Source organism: Branchiostoma belcheri, unplaced genomic scaffold (assembly GCF_001625305.1).
Source record: "Branchiostoma belcheri isolate BF01 breed outbred unplaced genomic scaffold, Haploidv18h27 scaffold6, whole genome shotgun sequence".
Lineage (NCBI taxonomy): Eukaryota > Metazoa > Chordata > Leptocardii > Amphioxiformes > Branchiostomatidae > Branchiostoma > Branchiostoma belcheri.
Window position 1 is genome coordinate 7,066,120 of NW_017804242.1, and position 26,604 is coordinate 7,092,723.

Consider the following 26,604-nt stretch of genomic DNA (forward strand, 5'->3'; position numbering starts at 1 on the left):
TACAATCAAATCTGTACAAGTGACCACCTCACACATTAAGGACCAGGTGGCCAATGTTAACGTTACCACTTTTGGGGGGTAAATTTTCCTATTGACACAAGCACAAAAGGCATCCAATGCGATTTCAGGGCAACAAAGCTGGAAATATTCTGAATAGGGCAATCTTTGTGATATTGGCACACACTGCTTCACATCAGCACATTTGAGTCAGTATTTCGTACTTTGGTAATTTAAAACTGCAGAAACAAGCCCCAAGAAGAGTCCTTTATTTTATAGGTGGTACCCTAAAAATCAGCCCAGGGCCCTTCCAGTATCCATTTTCTATCAGACTTATTGGGAATTTTTGCTCCATGAGCGTCAATATACATTGAGATAGTGTGGATTCAACTCAGTATGTAGTTAAGTGAAGTGACTAGAAAAACTGCACTGGATGCCTTTAAAAATCCTGTCTATAGTGACCATTTTTACCTATATTCACATAGATCAGATTTTATCACACCCTGATGTGGTCTTCTTGGGCTGGTTTGACTGTATTTCTCTTAAGTTTGAAAACCATGTTTCTCTTATATACATGGTTAGCTACGTAGGTGTTGGTGCCTTGATGTTCTTGGCAAAGGTTTCAGCTACCAGTAGGGGAAACACAAGTGTTGCATCAGCATACACCTAGAAACACACGAAAGAGAAATAAGCAATTCATTAGTTACTAACAACACTCTTGCAAACATGACTTCTTGCTCAAGTTGCAATGATGTTATCAATGGTTTGTGTTTCATTAACATGATTATTATCTTTCATACCATGATTAGGCCAAACCAATTTAATTTGTTGGTTCTAGGATCTTTTCAGAAAAAATTTGGAGCAACAGGGCGAAAAAATAAAAGTGTAGCTATAGGCATCCTATTATAGCCTCAAATGCTAAGATAGGAGCCATGAAGTCAACACAAAAGGCTAGGTTAATATTTAAACAACGCATTTTGAACTTTCAATCAAACTGCTGCATTGATAGATAGATGGAAAAAATGCAACAAGTACAAAGAAAATGACTTTCCTCAACTGTTGGGGCAAAATATGAGGCATATTTGAGTTGATTCAGAACCAATATCCTTTTTTTGCAAATCAGAGAAAAATGAATTGGCAAATCCAAGAACCAACAAATTAAATTGGTGTGGCCTAAACCTGATGATTATGATGCTAAGCTAGAACTGCCAAAAAACATTTTTGAAATGGATCAGATAACACCTACAGTACCTTGACAGGGTTGGCAGTCATCTTGATTTTGCCCCATGACACTGCCTCATCAGGCCGTGCCCCTGCATCAGACCCATCAAACTCCTGTCCAGTGTTGACATACACAGCATACTCTGCACCGTTCCTCTGCGACACAACATGGACATTACGTCATGTATATATATTTAATACAATGATGATTATAGGGTACACATTACTGCTAACCCCCAGGGCATACTGGGTCACAACCCTGTCAATCAACTGAAACCCAGTCTCTGCCCACCCACTTCCAACCCTTGCAGATTTCAAATTTATTGCGATACCCAAAGTGGATTGTGGAGCCCATACCTTTCCTTCTGCTTCCTTTCGCCTCCCAAACTGAAGTCTGGTTCCCACTTTACACCTTTCCCTCAGGACACAATGTCTACCCATGCAGGAATTGAACCTAGGGATTGAACCTGTGACTTCTTGATCTCATATCTGCTAGTCTAAGCCATTCATGGAACTGTAGGTCAGGCATCTAACTTGTCTTTCAAAAACGTAAGATATTCTAAATGTTTTAAAGATGCCCCTGCAGTTTCAATGAAGTTGCCAGGTGGGCCAAACCTAGTACAGATAGCCAATGTGTTCTTGGCTATCTGCCATCAAAAAACCACAAGCCTGGCATCTCCAAAATATTGGATATGGCAACAGAAGCAGTACCAAAGCTACGCGGGGGTCTATATGCTGACAATTTCTACCAAAAGCATAACCTTCTGCGTGAAGGTAATTACCATCAGGTTGGCGTTGTTGATGTGGTGCTTGACCAGCCCTCCCCCCAGGATGATCATCCCTGTGTGCTGAGAGTGGACAGCTATGTTGTTGATTCTACGGATATCTGTGGACAAGGAAACGTCATTATAGAATGTTAGAATGTCAGTGTTAGGCACTGTCTAACGTATGGTGTCCATGCAGCAATGTTTTCCTTACTAAAGAAAACAAGTCTATCCCACATTGTCATGTATATGTGCTATGTGGGGGCCCGCAAGCCCTTTTCCGTAGAGCGTAATTGGCCGTTTTAATTCTACGTAGAGCGTAGACGGACCGCTCTAATATTTTTGCGTAGAGCGTATTCAGCGTTTTAATTTAAAAATCTACGTAATGCGTTGTAGCCACTGCGAATTTATCGTAAAGCGTAATCGAGAGGTTTCCGAATTCAGCATAGAGCGTTGTTGTGACCCCCCCTTGCATGCCCTCCTATGTTTAGATTGCTTCACAATGATACTGATTGACATCAACAAATAGTAGAATTATTATTACCTTACTCACAAATCAAATACTTCAGCTGTATGGGGGCCCTTATGCCCTTTTCCGTAGAGCGTAATTGGCCGTTTTAATTCTACATAGAGTGTAGGCGGGCCACTCTAATTCAATGTAGAGCATAGTTGGCGCATTTTGCGTACAGCGCAATTCGAGTTTCAATTCTACGTAATTGTAGCCACTTGGAATTTATCGTAAAGCGTAATCGCTACTGTAGCATAATACATCATTTCTCAACATTTAGCGCAGAGCGTTGTTGGGACCCCCCCATGCAGGCCCTCCTGTATGTACATGTAATAAATATTTTTCCTTGCACAGTCATTAACATCACAATCATTAACATGATTATCAGACTGGATGAATGAGTTGAAAATTTCACATTCAATGTATACATGTACAGTACATGTACTACTGTATAAGGAAGTAATAGAACTCTTTGTTCTAAGAAATACAGGAACAGACCATGTTTAAGTTAGCTTTAAGTCTATACACTGTACATGTAGATCTACTTTATTCACTAAATGGAAGCATTTTCCAGATACCTTCTACTATATCCAGCACCAGACCTGGGTTCTTGTAGGAGTGGAAATATATCATGTCCCCAATAGACCCATCTGTGAGGGCTGGGCTGAACACTGGGATGTTGTTCTGAAAAACCAAAGATTTACAGTTCATACAACAGCACACTGTAACAGCATTCATGCCAAGATAGTTTATGATTCTTACTGTGGATAAATTATGCATGCTTGAAAAACATATTAAGGCCTAGGAAAAAAAATATTGTGTTTCCTGTTTCACTGCTGAAAAAATTAGGGTCAGTAGGTAGGAATTGTCTTTTTTTTCTTTTTAGACTTATTATTTCTATATAGGGGTGTAACTTGTACAATACAGTTTAACAAAGTAAAACTTGCACGAGGACACTTAAAAAATTTATATTCAATGCCAATGTTAGAAAACCAATCGTACAACGTTTTATCACTGAAGTGTCAGATCATGGTGCTAAAGAAGGTTGATCAACTCAAAGAATGAATATCCCTCGCAGGTCCACCCCCAAAAAAGGGTCGGTCTAGGGTCGGTCGGGAAACAGGAAACACAACTTTTTTTTTCTTGGCCTAAGTAACACAGCTAGCTTGAGACAACTGTTGATTTTGATGTCACTCTACGAAATTCAATGTAGGTGCACAAAAGGGTGCACAAAAGAGGCACTCATCCATTCATGACAAGATGACATGAGAACCAGAGAATGTAAAATTAGCAAAGGCATCATAACTAAAAATGCACATTCAAGTATTTGAAAGCACGCATCAGTTTTTATTAACAATCAAAACTGTAGCCTTGCACTCTAACATTACAAAGTATCAAAACACAGTCTGTTAGCATGTAATTTAACTTTATATACAAACTAATGCCTGAAGGCTAATGGCTTGTGATCTTATTCCATGTGTATTGAGATAGCCCTGTCTGCCCTACCTTGTAACACCAATAATACACAGAATCTGGATTGTCAATCTCTTTTCCAAGTCTGTGGACCATCTTGGAGGGAGTCCAGACAGTTCCCTAAAGAAACAACAAAACATACTAGAAAGGCCGACATTTGCTTGGGAGCAAATACAGCATATTTCAGTCCATCTCCCTCCCACGCAAAAGTGGACTATTCCAAACTTACCCCAGTGCAAAACTGGCAAAGATTCTCAAATAAATGAATTAAATAGTAGCTATGAGAACAAAGATGCAAGAACAAGCACATTGAATCCTTGAAAGCTTTACTAATCTTATTACAGGTATGCAAATACTAACAATGATGAGATTTGATACATTTTGAAGGTTTTAGGCACATAAAATTGAATGTGTGGGTCATTACGCACGACTTACGTGCAATGTGACCCCAGGTAACCCGCAATGGAACACGTGTTCCATGGCCAACTGCAGATGGAACGGGCCATTCTTTAGATAGAACATGGAACGGGTATAGCACTTTTGGCCCTTTTTTTGCTGAAAATAGCCATTAAAGTCCCCAAATGAGTCATTTGGAAGTGGTGTATGCCAAATATGTGACTGCTATTCTGTAGACACATGTTCAAGGTACCCTTATACCGAATTTCAGATCATTTGGCTGTAAAACCAGGGCTCAGGATCCAAAAATCAATTTTTTGTAGAAAAATGACCCAAAAAACCTTCATTAAAATTTTTCAAAGGCATGTATCAAAAAAATGAAAAAAACACGCCTGGGGGTATTGGCCCACTCTACCTCCATGCCAAATTTCAAGTCATTTGGCTGAATGATGGCGGAGTTGAATCCCTTTGACTGTTTGGCAGGAGAAGAAGGAGAAACATGAGAGAACACAATATATTTCATCCATACCATGGTATGGACTGAAATATAATTAGTCTAAGAGATACTCATACTCAAGATGACAAAGTTAAACTTGCGATGAAATATCAAATGAAAGATATATCTCAAATATAGTAAACATATTTTACATATTTTGAATACCATTGTAAGATCATACATACATGTAACTACATGTAAATAGTACTTGGTATCTATAGACTGAGGTCATTCTGAAACAGGTTTAAACTCTCAGTAATTTTCAACAAAAAAATTAGACTTTTCCAAAATTTTTGACTGTTTTTGTAATTACTCGTCTTTGTAAAGAAATGAACAATCCACCACTTCTGCGACATTACTTTATGCAAATAGAACATGTAACTTGTTGAGCAGTGGATCATAAGTTACAGAACGTTTGGACACATTGGTCAAAGTAAAAATCTTGGACACCAGAGTTTTTCTTGCAAGAGGAATTACAAGACTGAAGTTGTACAGTCAATGATTTGGGTACATGTAAGTCCAATAATTTATTGTGTTGAAAATTATAGTTTAAACATGCTTTATAATAATAATAATAATAATAATAATAATAATAATAATAATAATAATAAAAATAATAATAATAAATGGTTTTTATTGTCCAAACAGTACCCATGCAGTTGAAGCCTTTATGCGGCTGAATTGATGCAGAGTATTACATAATAATCAATACAAATAATGATACGCATAAAACACATATTTGTTCCACAAATATTTGTGGAACTGTCGCAAGGGTCTAGATCTATACGGCAGCCATTCGGCGCCACAAGGTGACCTCAATACGACTTTCCCCAACCGAAGTCAGGTACCCATTCACACCTGGGTGGAGTGAGGAAATTCGTGTAAAGTGCCTTTCCCAAGAGCACAACGTCGAGGCGCATGTCCAGACATGTCCTGGGTATGAATCGGAATCGAACCCAGGTCTCCCGGTTCATAGTCGAACGCTCTAACCACTACACCACCCGACGCCACCCGTTTTGTTTATGATAAACAAAGCAATAAACATCATAGAGTAGAGACTTGACTACCTGTGTTTTTTGTTCCAGTAACATCTGGTCCAGTATGGGCATGATCCAGTCTTCAAACTTACAGTAGTTATCGTTAGGTACTAGCAGGTTACCGATTCTGTTGATACCTGAAAAATATTTGAAAAAGCATGTTTAAAGGTTCAAAAAGGTCATTAGTGAAATGGAAATGCTTCTGAAAGATGTTTTACATTAATACCTTTTGGGTCTTTTAAATGCACATAAGGCCACACCAATTTAATTTGTTGGTTCTCAGATTTGCCTTTTCCTTTTTTCTGATTTGCAAAAAAAAAAAAAAAAGATTCTGGTTCTGAATCAAGTCACATATGCTCATATTTTGTCCCCAACAGTTGAGGAATGTCCTTTTCTTCCTAGATGTTACAGTTTTCCATCTAGCAATGCAGTGGTTTGATTGAAAGTTCAAAATTTCTTATTTAAATACTAGTAATCCAGCCATTTGTGTTGACTTCATGGCTCCTATCGTAGCATTTGGGGCTATAACTAGTATAAGAGGATGCCTAGACCTGATTCTATTTTTTTTCGCCCTGTCGCTTCATATTTTTTCTGAAAAAATCCGAGAACCAACATATTAAATTGATGTGGCCTAAAGAATGAAAAAAACAACAACACCGGATTTAAGCATACTGAAATATTTTTGAGATTTAAGATCAAGTTGAGTACCTTTCACACGAAGGTCCTTCCCTTTTAAGTGAAACTCTCCAAGATAAGTTGGTGCCAAACATTTGATGAAGTCTTCCTCTATACCTCCTGCTGTAGCCACTATACAGTCTACCTGTAGTGGGATGGGAGATATCCATAACATCAAGAACTCAGCTAAGTTGCTTAGTAATGCACCTGCTTAATGTAATGATAGATTTTTTGAAAACTGTCTGCAGTTCCAGTACAAGCCCCTATACTGACGACACTTCTTCTCAAGCACAAGAGCTACAATGTATCTGTAGCTACCATCCAAAAATTATGCCCATGCGCCTGTGGCCCATGCGCCCATGGGAATATAAAAATTCGGTGCACCAAATTTTTTTAGGTTGGGTGCACTAGTGCAACTATTCCCAAAAATGAATTTTGAGCCCCGTTGTGACTTGTGTGACTGTATTTTGTACTGGAGAGAAAGAGCCAGTTTTTCAGTAATAGAACTGGACACACAACAATAATTTCCCCATGCCTTACCATGTTGTGTTTGGTGAGGAAGCGGAGCGTTTCCCTGACTCCAGATGAGATGAGGTTAGAGGTGTAGCCCAGGAAGATGGTACAGTTAGTCCTGGGGCGACCCATGGGGTGTAGGTTCACGGGCTGGTCCTCCTCAGGGTCCACCGGCAGGGGCTCCGCTTTCTTCTCCAACTGGGGAGAAATACAATGTGGTAATCTCAATAGGTAGTGTGTTGTCGGGTGGCATAGTGGTAGATCATTTGAATGTGAACCGGGAGACCTGGGTTCAATCCCGAGTTGTACCTGGGACATGTCTGGACATGCGCCCCGACGTTGTGCCCTTGGGAAAGGCACTTTACACAACTTTCTTCACTCCACCCAGGTGTGAATGGGTATTATAATATAACTTCAGTTGGGGAAAGTCGTATTGAGGTCACCTTGTGGCGCCGAATGGCAGCCGCACAGACCCTTGCGACAGTTCCACAAAAATGTGGAACAAATATGTATCATGTGTACTATTATGTGTATTATTATGGGTTCACCACACCACGAAGTGGTGGTGAACCCATATTGCTTTTTCTGATGTTTCTTCTTCTTCTTCTTCTCCTCCTTCTTCTCCTGCCATTTTTTAAATGGATTCAGCTTCTTCATTTTAGGGCCTAAGGTCCTGAAATTTGGTATGGAGGTACAGTGGGCAAATACCCCTAGGCGTTTTTTAAATTTTTGTGATACAGGCTTTTAGAATGGTTTTATTTGAGTTTTTTGGCTGTGTTATAGCAAATGTATTACTGTATTAGTGTGCCGTGTTTACCACGTCTGGGCATGAGTCATCACAATGGAATGCAGGGCATCAACCAATAGGCATGCAGCTTTCCTCTATACTTCTTGCTGATTGGCTGTTGGGATTTAACTTGATTAACAGGCTGCACAGAGCATTTCCACCTGCACAGAGCACTTCTTGCTGATTGGCTGTTGGGATTTAACTTGATTAACACCTGCACAGAGCATTTCCATACTGACAGTATGTCTTTATTCAAGTGTTTTGGTAGGTATTTCAAGCTTTTCTGCTCCAGCATTGGAATGCGGGGCGTGAACGTTTTTTTTTATTTTGAAAATCAACAGTTTGCATTATGCAATTAAAAATCCTAACCAATAAAGTAGGGAATAGCTATCCAACTGTTGTTTTACAGTAGTTGTATGTTACTTCATATTATAGTTATATCAATGTAAATCATTGTTTTCCCTTGTGTTTCTCATTCTTTCCCTGCCATGTCGTAAAATGTGGTGAACCCATCGCTGTATTTGCTCCAAAGCAAATATTGGCCTTTCTAGTTACCATTTGTATCATCTGATTGTAAACCCTGCATCAATTCAGCACTATAAGGCTGCGATTGCATGGGTGATGTATGGCCAATGAACCATTTATTATTATTATTATTATTATTATTATTATTATTATTATTATTATTATTATTATTATTATTATTATTATTATTATTATTATTATTATTATTATTATTATTATTATTATTATTATTATTATTATTATTATTATTATTATTATTATTATTATTATCATTATCATTATCATTATTATTATTATTATTATTATTATTATTATTATTAGGTAGTTGCCTACCTACCTACCTAGTCCCATAACTGACACTAGTTGCTGGAGGGACAAGGCAGACTTTGTGAGTGCTGTCCTTGGTGCTGAAACAGGGTTCCTAACCGACTTAAGAAACTCTTTTTTATGTGTGCGTAGATATGTAAATATCTACATGCACATATCCAACTGCACTTATTGAAAAGTGTATGGGGGTCCATCCCAAGTGTGAGCGAACCAAACCTTACACTTTACAGTCTCAGGTCTTACACATCTTGTACATACTGCACACTAAAACACAGTGTGTTATAGGTGGTTTACTGTTTATGCCAAGCAGTGGGACATACGTACCATCCTGTTGATTTCCTCCACAGCCCTGCCGAAGCTGGTCGCCTGGAAGCCGGAGGTGAGGTATGTCTGCAGCAGAGCGTGGTAGTCCACTCCGTTACTGAAGTCATAACCTGACACCTGGGGGCAAAGGTCAGGGGGCAAAGGTCAGGGGTCAGTCAGAACAGTACACATTCCTGGTGTCCCCATAGGTCACATCCTACCACCCAGGCATACTGGGTCACAACCCTGTCAATCAACTGACACCCAATTAAAAATCTCCATCCACTCAATTCCCATTTTTGCTGCTCCGAATTTCCTTCCCAAATGTAATAAATATGTAAGAAGCTGTGTTACCTGTTACTACTCAGCGTGCAAAATACCTGGTAGCCCAGTTGCCCCGGGCAACCAAATTTTACTTGGGGCAACCTATTTTTGAACCTAGGTAGCCCAGTGTGCTACCTGCATTTTAAGAATGCCCCTCCCCCCAAATCATGCCCACTTGGCTTGCATTACTGTATCCTGCGGATGCTTTTTAATTTTAGGTATTAATGTCTATTAGTAGTAACGGTTTAGTTAACGTTACTAAAGGCTGTTAGAAATATTGTCAAAGGCTTATAAATGTATGTAACATAATTTGAGGAAAGTAGTAACTTAAGTAGGTGGGGCAACCTAAAATTCTGATGGGCAACCAAATTTTTGCCGTAGGTTGCCCACTGGGCAGCCTGGTTCAAAAAGTATTTTGTACACTGCTTACTGTAAGGCAACAGGTAGAACTGGTCTTACCACATTTTGTCTGCTCTACCCTAGTTGTGGTGGATACATTTTACAACATTTTAAAAAAGGATTCCTTAGGCTGTTTTAAAGCTAGTTAGCTCTGCCGTACTTGACTCAGTTCACGGTTAGAAGTTAATTTCAAAATTCTTGCAAATCTTTTCTTGGACTTTTTTGTAAACCGGCCATGATTGGCCCAATTACCTTAAAACAGTGTGCAATAATTAGTTAATTAATTTGCAAGAATCTAGCTCCTTAATCAGTTACGCTTCTTATAGTTTCTTATAGTAGAAATCTTAAACTTCTAATTTTGAAGAAATCACTATCAGTAACACTATATCAGTATATAAAGTTAACTTAATTTATATGTTATAACATGTTATGTCCTACTCACCACAACAGAATCTGCCGGCATTTCTTCGCTCTGCACTAAGACGGCATCTGTAGCTTTACTTGGAGGAGCCTCAGCCATCTTGTACACCCTGATAACGAAGACACTTGGATCTTAAGAAAGGGCCACTAGTACTGTGACACACACACTCACTAACTCACGTGCAGACGCCTTGCAAAAACTTGCACTTCCGCGAAATAGTAGGGTCCTCACAGATTGTAGGTTACCGCAGTAGCAGTTTTAATGCCTGACTATAATGGCACTGAATTTTAATAATAAAAAATCATTACATGTTCAGCAAGTATCTAAAATCTAAAACCTTATAATTGGTTTTAAATATCTTAGCAATTATAATCCTACGTACCTTGGAATTTTTGTCTGAGGAAATTATATTGATAAAAAAGTTTGGCAGCTAAAAAATATACCACCAGGTCGAAGTTTGACCTGTAACCTCCCCAAGTCGTTGGTTGCATGCTGCCTTAGCCAAAGTGACGTGAGTTTGTGTTTTTAAAGCAAGAAAACAAAACTTTTGGTGTCGTTTGGTGACAGCCTTGGGTGTAAACAGGTATCTTAGTAGAATTGTGTCCTTTGTAAAGTGTTGACAGCCGCTAGTTTTGTCTAAATGTGTTCTAACAGCTCACAAGTGTAGGGCAGTAGTGGGAGGGGGGGCTACAGAATCTTGTACACATTGTTAAAAAAAAATTAGCTTCAGAAGCGACTGGAAATAGTAGAAGCTGTCGAAATATTTTATCTAGCACCCAAATACTTTCTATTTGTTATCCGGTGGTTGATAAACTTCACATGCATGTAAATTCTGTATATTCTTCTGTTGTTGGAAGATGGAAATTTTAAATACATGCACGCCTTTGAAACTTTAATAAAAGATTTTCCAGTGCATACACATGCTTTTTACCGATTTCAGTCACAGTGCAAGGCTTAGTAGAGAAATTTATTGCAAATTTATGGATGAATTCATAAAGGTATTTATGCCCGGGGGCGAATTGCAATTTACTAACATAAATCAAAGAACATTGAAACTGAGTATAAAGTAACTAAAATCTACATAATGAAAGGGTTGTCTTAAACTATAGCTATGTCTAAAACTATATCTGAAGGCTTTGAATTCTCTTTTGTAAACCATAGAAGATGTAATGTCCCACCTTTTCCCAAATTTGTGGATTTTGGGAAGTTAAAAAGAAGAATAGTTTTTTCTATGAAGGTTAGAGAAATTGGAATGAATTGTAGAAGTTTGAATGGTCAACTCATTTTGAGCGTTGTTATGAAATAAACAGTTTGAGTCTTTTTTTTTCCAGGTCGACATGACAGAGAAGGCCAAAGCTCAAGTTGAGGATGCTCAGCCTACACTTGGGGTCCACGCTTTCTCTGAGAGAGTTTTTGAACAGACTGTTCACTTTCAGGTTTGTGAGAATCCAGAATCCAACTATGCCATGGTTAACTATTTTTATAGATTGTTAGAAAAGAGTGAAATATGTGTCGTTATTAATATTTATTTACATTGCAGAGCACGTCGGCAGAACATACTGCACCTGCGCGAAACTCGTAATGTATTGTGCACAGCACTTCTTTAGAACGTCTCATATAATGTCGTATTCGCGCATATAAGGTTACCACTGCATCTGTAGTTTCCAAATGTTATGTCGGAAAAGATATCTCTGCAACAATCCAAAAATCCAACGAAAACTGTGAAAATGGGCCGGGGGTTTTGGAAAAATTATAACATCCATATCCATAAAAATTATAACAGAAATGTCACCAAAAAAGTTAAGGCATGCATATAGCTCCTCACAACTACAGACCTATTGCTTGATTCACAGAGTGTTATACAAGACCGTTGTATGTCAACTGTTTATTCACACATCTTGTTCTATACTTCACAGGTACTAAAACTGAAGGACAGCTTCTTCCTATGGGTGGGACTGCAGCCTTCAATGGCCAACTTAGCCGTCGCACTGCCAGCAAAATTTGACTCCATTCCGTCCACGTCCGCCCTGTTAGGCGAGTTTTCCGACACCACGTCATGTACGCTGGCACAGAAACTCTGTAAACACACGGGTAAACAAGTGTTTGTGAGCTGTAACCTACCGACACAGGACGGAATGTTACTGGTGGAAGTGGAGAAGAGAATTCACAAAGAAATCAAGGACAACCCAGAGAAATTCTGGTTGTAACTAAATAACTGTTTGAATAATACACAGATGCCAAGGGGAAAATATTTTTATGCTTACCAAAGGAAAACATATTGTTTCCTCCTCTTCTTCTCCAAACCAATAAGGTCAACGACCTGAACCAGACGTCTGTCACCATGGTAACTGGTGTTGGGTTACATCATGTTGCAATTTTATAGCAGAAGGGATTTAGACTCCTGTCACCATATATATGAATGTGTTTGAGTAAGAATTAACAGAGCAAACCATATGCCAATTAGGAAAACATGCATTTTTTTTGTAAATGTTACCTTTCTAGTTTACTGGCTATACTTGCACTGGTGTGGCTAACATTGAAAATTACTTGTACTAGACGAATTTTACCTGCACAAATATGGATCATACTAAATATTATTCAAAACCCATTTAATCTTTGTTTCTATTTGTTAAAGTCAATACTCTGTGAGCATGGTGGTATTGTTGTAATCGCAAGAAAGGTTTGTTGAATGACAAGCCACCTCAAAGTTATCTTAATTACCCACATTGTCATCCTTATTATCTTTAACTTTGTCAGTAACAATGTGTACTTAATCAAATTATAGACAGTATTAGTCAATAGATACACCAATAAAGGTCCACATTGCTGTGTAATATGCAGTTACCACACTACCAAAAATGTTTTTTCTTGTTCATCTTGTTCTTCTTCCAGACAGAAAATTTATCTTCCATGAAGAAATTTTTTCTGTGTCCAAGAAACATTTGAAAACTTGTTTGTCAATATGGGGCAAGATATTTTTTCCTGAGAATTTTTCTTGCAGTAAGATTTGCATTCTTATATTTCTTGCAGGTATTGACCCAGTTACTTTTAAGAACGCTTTTCTTCAAGTACTTGCTAAAGATCTTATTGTATAAATATATATATATATATGCCAAGGTACTTGTTGAATATGCAGTTACCATGGAATTGCTATATCATTTGAAGTTAGTAATACCATACATCTACTACACTGTAGTGTACAGTAAAGCTGTTTAAATTGGAGGTTACAGCGCCCCAGGCCATGTTTAGAGGGTGACGTCACGAAGGTACATGGTAACACGAGCCACGCCCAAGACAAAAGCGCCCCGGCACGACAATGAAAGTGATACGATTACTGCAAACCTTTGTGAAAACAGGCTGAGCGGAGAACAGCCATTTTACAAGTACACTTATTGTTTAGCGTGTAGAAATTATCCCTACTGAATCATACTTGCATTCGTTATTTTATATCCAGTCGCTTGTCACATATAAAGCAACTCATGTGTAATCCTTACGTCACCCTTGACCTTATTTGGCACTTTTGGGCGTATAAGGAAGTAGAATGAGGAAGTTGTTCGCCCGGGAGTTTAGATTTGACAAGACGGACACATACTATTCGCGGGAACTTCAGCTACTTCTTTGTCGTGTTATTGACGTAAACTGAGAAGGGGGAAGCTACTATTAGACTTCCTTGGCCAACGAAAGGAGACATGGGGCGGGTAGAACGAGTACTGCCGCTGCTTTGTATCACCTGGCTTGGTCTAATCACCGGTGTCGTAGGTAAGAAGACATATTTCTCCATAGTTCTTACCGTGAAGGTCATATACCTAGTTCAAGGGCATCGTGGAGTGTTACGGTAACTTTAGTAGGTTCAAGATTAGTGCTGCACATGCCTAAACCCACATTTAGGTTCAGGTCTGGATTCAAGTCCAGAAGTTTAGGTTCAGTTCCAGACTCGTAAGTCCGGACCTAAACCCACGGCATATACAAAATTGCATGTTGGCAGCCTTGCAATGTCGTATGGGCAAAACTGTGGCCACATAAAACATGGAGGCCGATACTTTACGATGCCCGATGGCAATGTTTTCATCATTTTGCAGCAAAGATTTTGCAATCTACGGAATGTTTAAGTTGGTTTGGAAAGAAAAGGGGTATGTGAAATGGTCTTTTATGGTAATAAGTCCGGACTCGGTTCCTGGCTTTTAGTTTTTTTTGGACTTGAACCTAAACATTATTACAAGTCCGGATCCAAGTCCAGTGAACCGGTACGGAACCGCCTACTAGAAATCACTTAGTCGGCATAATTGTGGTTAATACATAATACTTTGCAGTTTAAAATTACTTTTATGTTGATGTGTTATATTTAAAACATAGTATACACCGGACATCAGGACAGAAATAGCTTTGAATTCATCACAACCATAGTGTGTTACACATTGGTGTATACACTATTGATAGGGTTACGTGTTTTGGTGTTTCAGTTTCAGGCCCCGGGGCGGTGGGGAAGAGTTTTTAACGCGTTATTTTAATATAGCCGGTCATCCTACATAGCCGTGTGTGTGTGTGTGTGTATGTGTGTGTGTGTGTGTGTGTGTGTGTGTGTGTGTGTTTGTGTGTTTGTGTGTGTATGTTTGTGCCTGTTTACAAGAACAAAGAACAGAAACGTGCATGGCTTTCCCAGTACTGGCATTTCGAAATGTTAGATTATTTCATTACAGGCACAACCCCGCCGCAGGACTGTGCGGACCTGTTCGCCGCCGGAACCCCTCTCTAAAAGGCCCACGACATTGTACTCCTTCACTCTCCTTAAGATGGTGTCTTTCAGGACGAGAAACTGCGCCTCTAAGAAGTTGTTGTTGGTGTGATTTCCTCTTACAGGCAGGTGTGTACGGAAACAAAGTGCAAAGGCCTCCTTCTTGTCGCAGAGGTTGGACAGATAAGTGATGAAATTTGCATACTGCTTACACTTGTCATCTTCAAACATGTCGGCACAGCAGTTCTGAAATGTTTCTTCAGTCTCTGCATAGAGGCATCTCTTAAAGAGGCTCAGTAGGTAGGGCCGATCATCCTGTTTTATGTTGTGGTTTTTGTCATGCAGCCACTTCCATACCTGTTGTAGTACAGAGCAGAAGGTTTGCACCTGGCCATGTTTGGGTAAGAGCATTACGCTCCTCATCACAGTTATCAGTCAGTATGACATCAGGACCTGCATCAGGTCCATGCCCGTAGAAGGCATGGGAGGGCAGAATAGACTTCAGAGTCTGAAACCCCTGACACAACGTGCCTTCTTTTTCATCACTAGTGATCACGATGCCCAATGGCAATGCACCCGCCACATGATGTGTGCATAGCATGAACACTTTCAGGTTGTGTTCTTCTGTGTTTGAAGTTGCATCTATGAAAACCAGTTCTCCTGACTGCTGTACTTCTTTGTGCACCCTTTTCATCAGTGGTGTCACAAGTGCAATAATGAGGGGTTGACTGTCTCCCTCATAAAGCTGGTAGCTGGTGCTGGCCTCAGGATTCTCCTCTTCATATGACTTAAGTCTTTCCACGAGTTTGGCAAACATCTGTCTGTCTTTCCCCCCATAGTTCTCCTTCCCAAACTGAGCGTACAGATGACTGAAATCCCTTCTCCTTGGTGTAATGGCACGATCAGCAGTTACTATTAATTCATTGCTAATGCAAACCCCAATGTCAAACGTGATTAAATCAAGAAAATAAATCAATCAACTGAAGTAACCTTTGCAAAGAAAATCTATTATTTTTACCTTTACATGGTACAGTGTGGTCAATGAGGTTTTGGTCCAGCCTAATAAACTGCTGTTCTGTTTACTCTTACTTAAACAAATTCAATCAAACATATAAAAATATGGTGACCAGCCCATGAAGCCTGCTACATTATGTAATCCAACACTACATGGTGTCTGCTACAGAACCAGTTACCATGGTGACAGCCGTCTGGTCCAGGCCATTGACCTTACTTGATTCAAAAAGAAAAAAAAAACATGTTTTCCTTCGACGAAGAGAAACATAATTAATCAGCCAACATGTAATGAATGTAGGTTTCTTAATCATATAATCTTCTTGGCACATCTCAGAAATATAAAATGACGACATTTGGTTAGGCCGTGTTTATGTGAAGTCACCCAAGGCGCTTTACATGCGGTTTACCCCGAAGCCAGTTTCAAGTGGCCCCATCTGAACGCTCCAAATCACATTGAAAGCGCCTCGATCCCAAGCCACTTCTAGTGGTGGTTTCGAATCGGTTTTCCCGTATCGCGGTTTGCGTCTGAACGCAATGTGATTTCAATGTGACTTCACTTGGTCATGGATTACGGGGTGATATTTCTTTATTTATATGCAATACCAAATTTTACGTGTCAGCAACTTAAAGGGCAGTAATGGTCAAATAATATGTGTCCGTTCTAGGACGAGCTCGCCGCCTCTGGCGGGACTACGTCGGCATTCGGCCGAGATACGCTGGGAGGGGGGCACCAGCAAGCAGGTCGTTGACCTCTGACAATAATGACACGCTACCTAGCGTGTTTTCATCAAACAACAATGACAGTAGTTTCGGAGAATCGTGATTGGGCACGTTTTAAAAGAAATGTATGGCACGTGGACCAGATGTGAGGAATGTGAGTTACCCGAATCGCGGTTTGGTTGACTTTACATAAACACGGCCCAAGGCCTGCAATAGACCGATTCTACAGCCCCGCCCACCTCCGCCAAAACATAAATGACAAACATGTAGCCACTAGCTCTCTCATTGGTCGAACCACAAACTGCCATGCTATCATTGGTGAACTGATAGCTGCGACAGTCGTCAGGAGTGGTCATTCAGTGTTTCTGCAGACTCTGGTAGATAATTTTTCAGGCCTCAGCTCCTGGTATGGCCACACCGTCTTAATTTTATGGATGACATCCTCTGAAGACCCCCAAACTAGTGCGCGCGGGCGAATAAAAAAATTCCGGCCAAAAATAAAAATGCTACTAAACCACAGGAATGCAAAGCTGGTATTGTGAATTTACAGTAGTACTTAATGACGTATACGACAAGCCAGGCTTCTTGCGGAATTTATTAATCAGCACTGTACGTATGTACTGAGTTCTTGAGTCGTGGAGCTTCGGTAACCTGGGCGCCCGGGCTCCGTATTGTCGGTAAGTACCATGGACTACCCAGGCCTAGATCTTAGAGCAAGGCCAGAACCCCGGTGGACGTGATCCATGCCTTCGACAGTGTGATATTGTTTTGGTCTTTTCCAAATTTAAAATGACCAGTGTTACTACAGTAACGTACGGACCTCCTACGACGCCCATTTCCGAACTTGATCTTGCTATCGTCAACGGTAACTTGCTCACAAAAATCGTAAACATCCATTTGCAGATTCTCGAATTATCCCGCTAACAACAATAACGACCAACACAAAAGGTCAAATTCAATGACATGGGAACCCCCACGAGGCCCATATCCGAACTTGACCTCCGTATTCTCAACGGCGACTTGCCCACTAAAAATCGTAGGCAACCATTTAAGGATTCCCGGGTTATCTGGAGTACAACAAAAAACGCAAACACAAAAGGTCAGCTCCAGTCACGTAAGAACCTCCCCACGAAGTCCATTTTTGGCCTTGACAATGCCCATCACTAAGACAACCTGCCTACCAAAAATCGTGAACCTCGGACCAAGCTTTCAAACTTTATCGTGCATAATCTGCCAAACAGTGCCAAAACGATTTCATAGCCTTCTGTCGAAGGCAATTAAGTCGGTAGGGCCTAGTCGTCATTCAAGGGCTGGGGTGACCGGACGGTTGGTGGTTCGATGGTTTCCATGGAAACCTCGACATAACTTCCGCTTCCGGGTCGTTGTGACGCCACCCTTGGATGTTGCACGTTTTCATACTCTCCATCACCTACGTCTGTAAAGAAGTGGAAAATATTATTTTACATTCGTTTCTTGTTCTTCTTCCGTTCCCAACAAACAAGGTCAATGACCCGAACCAGACGGCTGTTAATATGGTAACTGGTGCTGTAGAAGGCACCCTGTGGTGTTGGATTACATCATGTATGAAGAAGAGATTTGGAGAGTAGTAATTACGACTTTACGATCAGAAAGTAGTGGGTATTCGATACCTCTTTTCCCGCCATTCTTCGCTCTCCTGATACGTAGAAACAGGAACACAGCAGCGCCCCCTACCAGTAACCCGCCGGTAAAACATCCAACTGCAGCCCCCGCTACGACTCCGGGTCCTGAACAATTTGGTGCTTCTGCAAATCAAAGTCAATTTCTTGAAAGAGAAAATGAGATTAACATTGAAAGCAAGCTTCAAAATCAGTTTTAGAAGACTCTTTCCAATAGCAGTTTTGATTAATTTTCTTAATCCTATATATCTATTTATCTATTTATTCAGCCTCCGGGCTGCAAAATGTTTTAATCAATAAACCAGTCATCATCATCATTTCATGCCCGTAGCCAGGATTTTGAATGAGGGGGTTCTTCCCACTGCTGGAGGGGACCTCGAGCGCCGTACAAAGTTCCTAGGGGGTCCGGAGGCGCATGCTGCCTCAGAAAATTTTGAAAAATGAATATTCTAAAATGGCATTTCGTGCGTTTTTGAGAGGATTTCCAAGAAAAAAATCAGAGATACATTTTTTATTCAATGACAAAGGGAGCAGTTTTCTACGATTCCAGTCCATCTTTTCAAGAAAAATCTTGGCCCTTTACATAAAAAGTGGACCAAAAAGTGGACCCTTGCATAAAAAGTGGACCAAAAAGTGGACCATTACATAAAAAGTGGACCAAAAAGTGGACCTTTGAGCCTTGTGGGTGGGTTCTTCCGAACCCCCCTGGCTACGGGCATGCATCTATCTATCTATATTCCGACTCATGATCAATGAGTTGAAGCTTATACAAAGTTTTTCTTCTAGAATAAAAGTCTGTCATACATCACTCGATTATGATTCTTCATCCATCAGACCATATAAGTGCTTACTAAATTAAACAAAGAAACAACCTGATTAAAATCAGAAATGCACCACAAATGAAATAGAAAAAATACAATGTCAACCTCTAGTGTGCCGTTGGAAACAAGGATTCGGAGGTCCCATACCTCCATATTTGGTATCTGTTGAATTGAGTGTTGATGTTCCACCTGCCATAGATTACATGTACCTGTAAAGTCAGCAGGCCTGATCATGATGGTTGTTTTCTTCAAAAAGTAACTTGTGCCTCCCCAGGTCGACCAGACGACTCCCTGGCCAGCACCACAGTTGACCGAACTCTGGTGACAGTCATACCGTCCGTTTAAGAATGACTGTCCACAGCTAGGCGGATACCACCACCCACCATGGCTCAAAAAAGATGCACAATTCGCTCCACTGTTTCCGTCGTTATCTCGATCTATGGTAGAAAACATTCTGCCGTTTATGTCAGGCAGACCACTGTTGGTGAGGCTGTCTCCTGCGTCCCCGCTGTACCCAGAAATAGACACTACATAATTCCCGCTCGCGTCCCCGACTGAAAACGTACTGTACCGCGCGTACCTTCTCGTTCCGTTAAAATCTTCCAGCTCAATCTGTAGAATGTTGTTACTCTTTGCCGTTGTCAGTGTGTGAATGTTGTCCAGCCCCAACCAAAACTCTCCGGTCAGGTCGCCGAACCCTTGCTGATACTCCTCCCAAGTCTTGGCGAAGTCCACGGATCCGTCTTGTCGGCGCTGAAGGACGGTCCAGCCGCCGCCCTGGAAGGTCATGTCGCAGTACACGCGGTACGGGCTGGGCTCGCCGACTGTGTAGGTCCCGCTCTTACGGGTCCCGGCGGCGAACAGGTCCGCACAGTCCTGCGGCGGGGTTGTGCCTGTGATGAAGTACATGTAATTCAACATTTCGAAATGCCAGTCTGGGAAAGCCATGCACGTTCTGCTGTTCTTTGTTCTTATACACACACACACACACACACACACACACACACACACGCACACACACACATATATATCTGTACAGAAGGTGTGCAATGGAAAGGGGGGGGGGAGTATTTTAGAAATAAAACGCATAAAGGTGCATCCCCGTTGCTCCTATTATATTGGACAGAACCAACAAGTGGACGAGACTTGCAATACTTTAAATACACCAAAAGTCAAATGTTGAAACCATTTTCACGCTCAAAGGGGTGTTTTGGGGCCATCAAAAGGCACCATTTTCCCGCCCGAAAACACATATACAATAAAAACAAAAGAACGTGCATCATCTACAGCCCAATAGCAAAACATATACAGAGTCCCAAAAGAATCCGTCCACCCAAACCCGAGAAACGGCTGCGAACGTGAAAATCTACATCTCCCACAAAACCCTTCCGCGGAAGGATATATCCTCCCCCGGATGCAACAACTGACAAGAATCCGAGATCGCATGTTCCGTAACACAGACAGCTGAATCATGCAGGACACAGGCATGACTGCTCTAAAAGTGTCCCCGCCAATTTCCGACTGTACCACGATCGTACGACGTGTGCTGCCGAGCCTTTTTCACGGTTACATACGCACTGAACTGCGTGATTAGTACGGTTAGTACTTAACTTAAGCTACGGTCACAACCCGCCGTACGTGCTTCTGCGTGCTGTCTACGTGCAAAAACGTGGGCAAACGCAGGGCATCCGTGCGTGGTGAGTACCGGCTCCGTACGGAATCCTACGGATTTTGGAACACGCAGACACGCCGTAGAACTAACTTTAAGTGCATGTAAAACTTTTTCTACGTGCGGTCTGCGGATTCACCACCCGTGCGTGCGAGTACGGTCCGTACGTAAGAAGCACGTGTGAGTGCGGCCTCCTTACGGTAAAGTTGCAATCGCACAGAGATCGTACGTTGTAAGCACGTATAACTCACCACTTGCGCAACGAACGATGCACGCAACCGCTCACGGCCAGACGTGGCGTGCAGACCACACTCTTACACCTTGCGAAACCGTGCGAGTGACGTGCGTAGACGCGACTCCTTCCCCACGTTTTCAGAAAAAGACGTAGCAGACGTAGCCTCCCAAAAAACGTACAGACAAAAAGCACGTACGGCGGGTTGTGACCGAGGCTTAACCGTACTAATCACGCAGTTCAGTGCGTATGCAACCGTGACCATGGATAAAAGGGATCAACCAACAATACCACCGTCACAAGGTTGATCTTGTAATGTGAACTGTATACGTTTCTCTGCAATTCTTCGCTGAGTACAATGATACAATACAACGCAGTAGTGTATTCTACTCCTTCCGTTTGTTTTTTACGGAGGTATGCCCTCCCCCCTCTCCCTTAACGTTAGAAGTGTTTGTGCAAAACTACTAAAAGATGCTATAGCTACGTTGCATTTTTATACGGCCATTACCACAAAACAAATTGTAATTGGGCAACGAATCTTACAGGTAAGCAACGAAACATTCTGCAACTGAAACACCAAAACACGTAACCCTATAGTGTATACACCAATGTGTAACACACTATGGTTGTGATGAATTCAAAGCTATTTTTGTCCTGATCTCCGGTGTATACTCTGTTTTAAACGTGGCACATTAACATAAAAGTAATTTTAAACTGCAAAGTATCAACCACAATTATACCGTCTAGTAGGGCTCCATACCGGTTCACTGGACTTGGATCCGGACTTGTAATAATGTTTAGGTTCAAGTCCAAAAAAAACTAAAAGTCAAGAACCGAGTCCGGACTTATAACCATAAAAGACCATTTCACATACGTCATACCCCTTTTCAAGCCACCTAAAACCCTCCGTAGATTGCAAAATCTTTGCTGCAAAATGAAGAAAACATTGCCATCGGGCATCGTAAAGTGTCGGCCTCGGTGTTATGTGGCCAAAGTTTTGCCCAAACAACATTGCAAGGTTGCCAAAATGCAATTTTGTATATGCCGTGGGTTTAGGTCCGGACTTACGAGTCTGGAGCTGAACCTAAACCTCTGGACTTGAATCCGGACCCGAACCTAAATGTGGGTTTAGCTATATGCAGCACTAATTTCTAGTTATCTACCGTAACACTCCACGATGCCCTTGAACTAGTATATGACCTTCACGGTAAGAACTATGTCTTCTTACCTACGACACCGGTGATTAGACCAAGCCAGGTGATACAAAGCAGCGGCATGACTCGTTCAACCCGCCCCATGTCTCCTTTCGTTGGCCAAGGGAGTCTAACAGTAGCTTCCCGTTGTGCTTGTAAATGTAATGTACTTGTCCTGTTTTCAAAAGGTTTGCAGTATTCGTATCACTTTCACCGTCGTGCCGGGACGCTTTTGTCTTGAGCGTGGCTCGTACGCGTGTTACAATGTACATGTACCTTCGTAACGTCACCCTCTAAACATGGCCTAATCATATCAAAGAGTTCCCATATATATATAATTTTAACACCTAAATGCAAACGATAATTTATACTTTTGATGCGTCTAGACAAACCCTATAAAATAGAATATCAGCAAAAGCTAATCATGTTTTTCATGCAATTTTACTAATAACGTTGAAATGACGTAACCTGGGCCCGGCTTTCCAGGGACGCCGCTGACGGAGCGTACTCACGTCTTTCTGTGTTTTTCGAGTGAATTTGGACCGTTCTCATAGATAGACCTTTAGTCAAATCGCTACATACTTCTAGTACTACACACAGGGCATGTTACTACACGGGGATCATTTCGAATTCGCTCGAAAAAGACAGAAATATGTGAGTCAGCGGCGTCCGCCATCTTGAAACGGAGAAAGCAGGGAAAGCTGGGTCTAAGTCACGTGATTCAACGTCATTACTAAAATTGCACTGTATTCCGTAAAATTGCACTGTATTCCGTAAAATTGCACTGTATTCTAATACGATTGCACTGTATTCCGTAAAATTGCACTGTATTCTAATACGATTGCACTATTCCGTAAAATTGCACTGTATTCTAATACGATTGCACTGTATACCGTAAAATTGTACTGTATACTCTGGCACCCCTGTTTTCCATTGTACAAAAAAAAACGAGAAGTTGACCACTCTGTATTAGCTCAGTAACTAGAACACTTTGTATTAGCCTAGTATTGTACCCTTGTACTACACAGTATTCCGTAAAATCGCACTCAGTATACTAATACGATTGCGCTGTATTCCGTAAAATTGCACTGTAAACTAGTAAACTTGCACTGTATACCGTAAAATTGCACTGTATACTCTGGCACCCCTGGTTACGTGTTTTTGGTGTTTCAGTTGCCCGATTACAATTGTTTTGTGTAAAAACGTATAAAAATGCAACGTAGCTATAGCATCTTATAGTAGTTTTGCACAAACCGTAAAGCCTCTGTCACAACCCGCCGTACGTGCTTTTTGTCCGTACGTTTTTGTTTGGAGGCCACGTCTGCTACGTTTTTCTGAAAACGTGCGTTGTACGCTCATAGGCTGTACAGGGCACGCGCGTCGCACGTACGGGTGGCGAATCCGCAGACCGAACGCATGAAAAGTTTTACATGCACTTAAAGTTCTACGGCGTGTCTGCGTGCTCCCGAATCCGTAGGATTCCGTACGGAGGCGGTATTCACCACGCACGGATGCCCTACGTTTGCTCACGTTTTTGCACGTAGACAGCACGCAGAAACACGTACGGCGGGTTGTGACCGTCGCTTTACCGTAAGGCTAGTAGGCCGTACTCACACGTGCTTCTTCCGCACGACGCGTACGGGGCACGCGCGTCGCTCGTACTCGCACGCACGGGTGGTGAATCCGCAGACCGCACGTAGAAAAAGTTTTACATGCACTTAAAGTTCTACGGCGTGTCTGCGTGCTCCCAAATCCGTAGGATTCCATACGGAGGTGGTACTCACCACGCACGGATGCCCTACGTTTGCCCACGTTTTTGCACGTAGACAGCACGCAGAAGCACGTACGGCGGGTTGTGACCGTCGCTTAAAGTTCTACGGCGTGTCTGCGTGCTCCCGAATCCGTAGGATTCCGTACGGAGGTGGTACTCACCACGCACGGATGCCCTACGTTTGCCCACGTTTTTCCACGTGGACAGCACGCAGAAGCACGTACGGTGGGTTGTGACCAAGGCTTTAGATTCATACTTGCCCTGTCAACGACCGCTACGGTGTATGTACATGAAAGTACTTCTATGAGCTGGTTGTGGAGGAATTTGAACACATAGAAGACTCAAAAAGTACAGGTCATCTTCTCAACATTACACCGGGATCTTTTAAGTTACACTTCTTAAATAAAATTATTTTACTTACATAATTAAAATACAGAAAGGGCAATTTCATATTGATTAAATAAGTGTGGCGTCAGGTTCACAATTTGCCCTCTCAACGACCGATAGGTTCACTTTTTTATTTACAAGGTTAACTGTTAATATATTATTTATTTGGGCATGGTCCGCCTTAGATTCACACTTGCCCTGCCAACGACCGCTAGGGTGTATATACTAGCATGAAAGGACTTTGTAAGGCCACAGCAAGTAATTTTTATGGATGACATCGACGCGCGCATTAATTTTCGCCTGATTTGGGGGGAAAAAAACAAGAAATTTTGTTGCCTTCTGACAATGGTCAATATGCCAAAAGTGGGCAAAGATGTCTGCTGCCATGCCAGTAGGTGGATGGCAGATAACTATGAAGAGAGGAGACGAGAAAAGACTCTGATTTAATGTTTTGCTTCTTACTTTGATGCAGTTATATGTGATGCTGGGTGTGTATATGTGATGTTCCTACTTAATCAAAACCATTTGTACAATGATTGAGTCAAAATTTTAAAATGTAGGAACCTTGTTTTTTCGGCCTGCCTTGTTTTTTTTCGCCCGCTCGCATTTTGGAGTCTGCGGAGGATGTCATCCATAAAATTTATTTGCTGTGGCCTAAGTAAAGAAAGTAATTTGAACACTTACAAGACTCAATAAGTACAGGAAGTCTTCTCAGCATCGGGATCTTGTAATTATATAAGGAAGCTAGACTTGGTTGATCAAATTGGTGTGGCGTTAGAGCAAGGAGATGAAAGCTCCTTGGTTAGAGTCACATTTTGTCCTGTAAACGACCGATAGGTTCAACTAATAATGGTAACATGGCTCAAAATTCATTTCTGGGAATACATGTAGGACTGCACTGGTGCACCCAACTTAAAAAAATTGGGTGTACAATTTTGTGGGGGGTGCACCATATAAAATAGAATATCAGCAAAAGCTAATCATGTTTTTTATAGAAAAATACTACAACAAAGGTTTTCTTATTTTTCTAACACAAGAATGCTGAGTAGTAGTATACATCTTTACATTCGTAAACCTACGAAAATGTTTGGGTGCACTGGTAATGCACGCCGGGCACAGAAAAAAAGTGTGTGCACAGCTCCAAATTTATTGTGCTCTAAGCAGCACCCTGTATTTCGAGCCCTGCTGCATGGTACATGTAAGATATAACAGTCAATGCCAGCATGCCATCCGCAGCATGTGACTATGCAGATTATTATGATACAAAGAAACCGTGTGCTTGTGTACACATGTCAACGACGCACCACCTTGGACGCACTAAGTAAGACGTCGCGTGACTATTATAATACCTCGCCTATTGTCAGGAGACTGGGTCAAGGTTCAACGACCTCCCGGACGTTGCTGGAGAGTAAAAAATAAAAGGACTTGTGGGCTGCTTCTTGAAGTCACTTGGAACACTCGCAGTCACAAGACTGAGCGTCTCTGGGGTACAGGGCGTCTCCTCAACTCAACATCGGGATATTGTAAGTAAGTAAGACTTACATTTTCATACTTTGTTACGCGAAACGTTACCTTTAGTTACGGAAGAGGCACGGGCCTGAGGAATATTTTGAGCCGGGGAGGGCCTCAAAGGGAATTAAACATTGGTGAGCCATGGGAGGGCCTTGGGAAAACACATAATTCGAGCGAGGGGGCCTGGGCCTAGGAATTTTTTTTGACCGGCCTGAGGCCATGTTGATTTGATTATATGGATGACATCCTCCGGGAGCCCCAAAACTGATGCGCGCGTGCGAATAAAAAAAAAGTTTTGCAAAAAAAAGAAATCTACGTGGTCATGAGGGTTGAGCAAATGGCACAGAATATGGTTTGGCGAATAATCTAGTCTTCAAGTTCATTTCTTTACAATTTCGTTTTTTCGTTTGATTTTGGCATTCTACGACATTGGTATAGTTTTTACTAATTTTTTTGTAACTTATGGTATATTTTTGCTCATTTTGCAACTGTTTTGTACGATTTACAGTATGGTTGAAAACTTTTTTTTTCGGAAACAGCCGAAAATTCATGCGCGCGCTGATGTCATCCATATAATCAAATCAACATGGCCTGAGGGAACCTAGGAAAACACTCTTAGGGATTGTACGATATTTACCGGGGAGGGGAGGGGATGGGGGCGGTCGTCCGGGGGTAGCGTAAAAAAAATTTTCCTAGGCCCTCCCCCCAGGTCAAAAAAAATTTCCTAGG

At 41.4% G+C, this 26,604-nt stretch overlaps 3 protein-coding genes and 1 pseudogene across 3 annotated transcripts; 1 reads left to right on the top strand and 3 right to left on the bottom strand.

The window, feature by feature from the left end:
• Positions 1 to 500: 500 nt before the first annotated feature.
• On the bottom strand, positions 501 to 10,384 carry LOC109482520 (deoxyhypusine synthase-like). The gene is made up of 10 exons (XM_019785252.1): positions 10,188 to 10,384; positions 9,044 to 9,160; positions 7,108 to 7,278; positions 6,601 to 6,712; positions 5,923 to 6,029; positions 3,997 to 4,083; positions 3,069 to 3,174; positions 2,001 to 2,104; positions 1,249 to 1,374; positions 501 to 663 (listed from the first exon to the last, which is right to left on the bottom strand). The coding sequence occupies exons 1-10, from the start codon at positions 10,263 to 10,265 to the stop codon at positions 580 to 582; spliced, it is 1,092 nt and encodes a 363-aa protein (XP_019640811.1). The 5' UTR covers positions 10,266 to 10,384; the 3' UTR covers positions 501 to 579.
• A 250-nt stretch (positions 10,385 to 10,634) lies between these two features.
• Positions 10,635 to 12,444, top strand: LOC109482514 (proteasome assembly chaperone 4-like). The gene is made up of 3 exons (XM_019785245.1): positions 10,635 to 10,681; positions 11,502 to 11,602; positions 12,083 to 12,444. The coding sequence occupies exons 2-3, from the start codon at positions 11,504 to 11,506 to the stop codon at positions 12,371 to 12,373; spliced, it is 390 nt and encodes a 129-aa protein (XP_019640804.1). The 5' UTR covers positions 10,635 to 10,681; positions 11,502 to 11,503; the 3' UTR covers positions 12,374 to 12,444.
• A 2,478-nt stretch (positions 12,445 to 14,922) lies between these two features.
• Positions 14,923 to 15,750, bottom strand: LOC109482324 (annotated as a pseudogene).
• Positions 15,751 to 17,832: 2,082 nt separating this feature from the next.
• Positions 17,833 to 22,387, bottom strand: LOC109482508 (fibrinogen-like protein 1). Its single transcript, XM_019785238.1, has 4 exons — positions 22,241 to 22,387; positions 19,321 to 20,004; positions 18,282 to 18,416; positions 17,833 to 18,067 (listed from the first exon to the last, which is right to left on the bottom strand). Exons 1-4 carry the CDS (start codon positions 22,308 to 22,310, stop codon positions 17,925 to 17,927), a joined length of 1,032 nt encoding a protein of 343 aa, XP_019640797.1. The 5' UTR covers positions 22,311 to 22,387; the 3' UTR covers positions 17,833 to 17,924.
• Between the last annotated feature and the right edge of the window lie 4,217 nt (positions 22,388 to 26,604).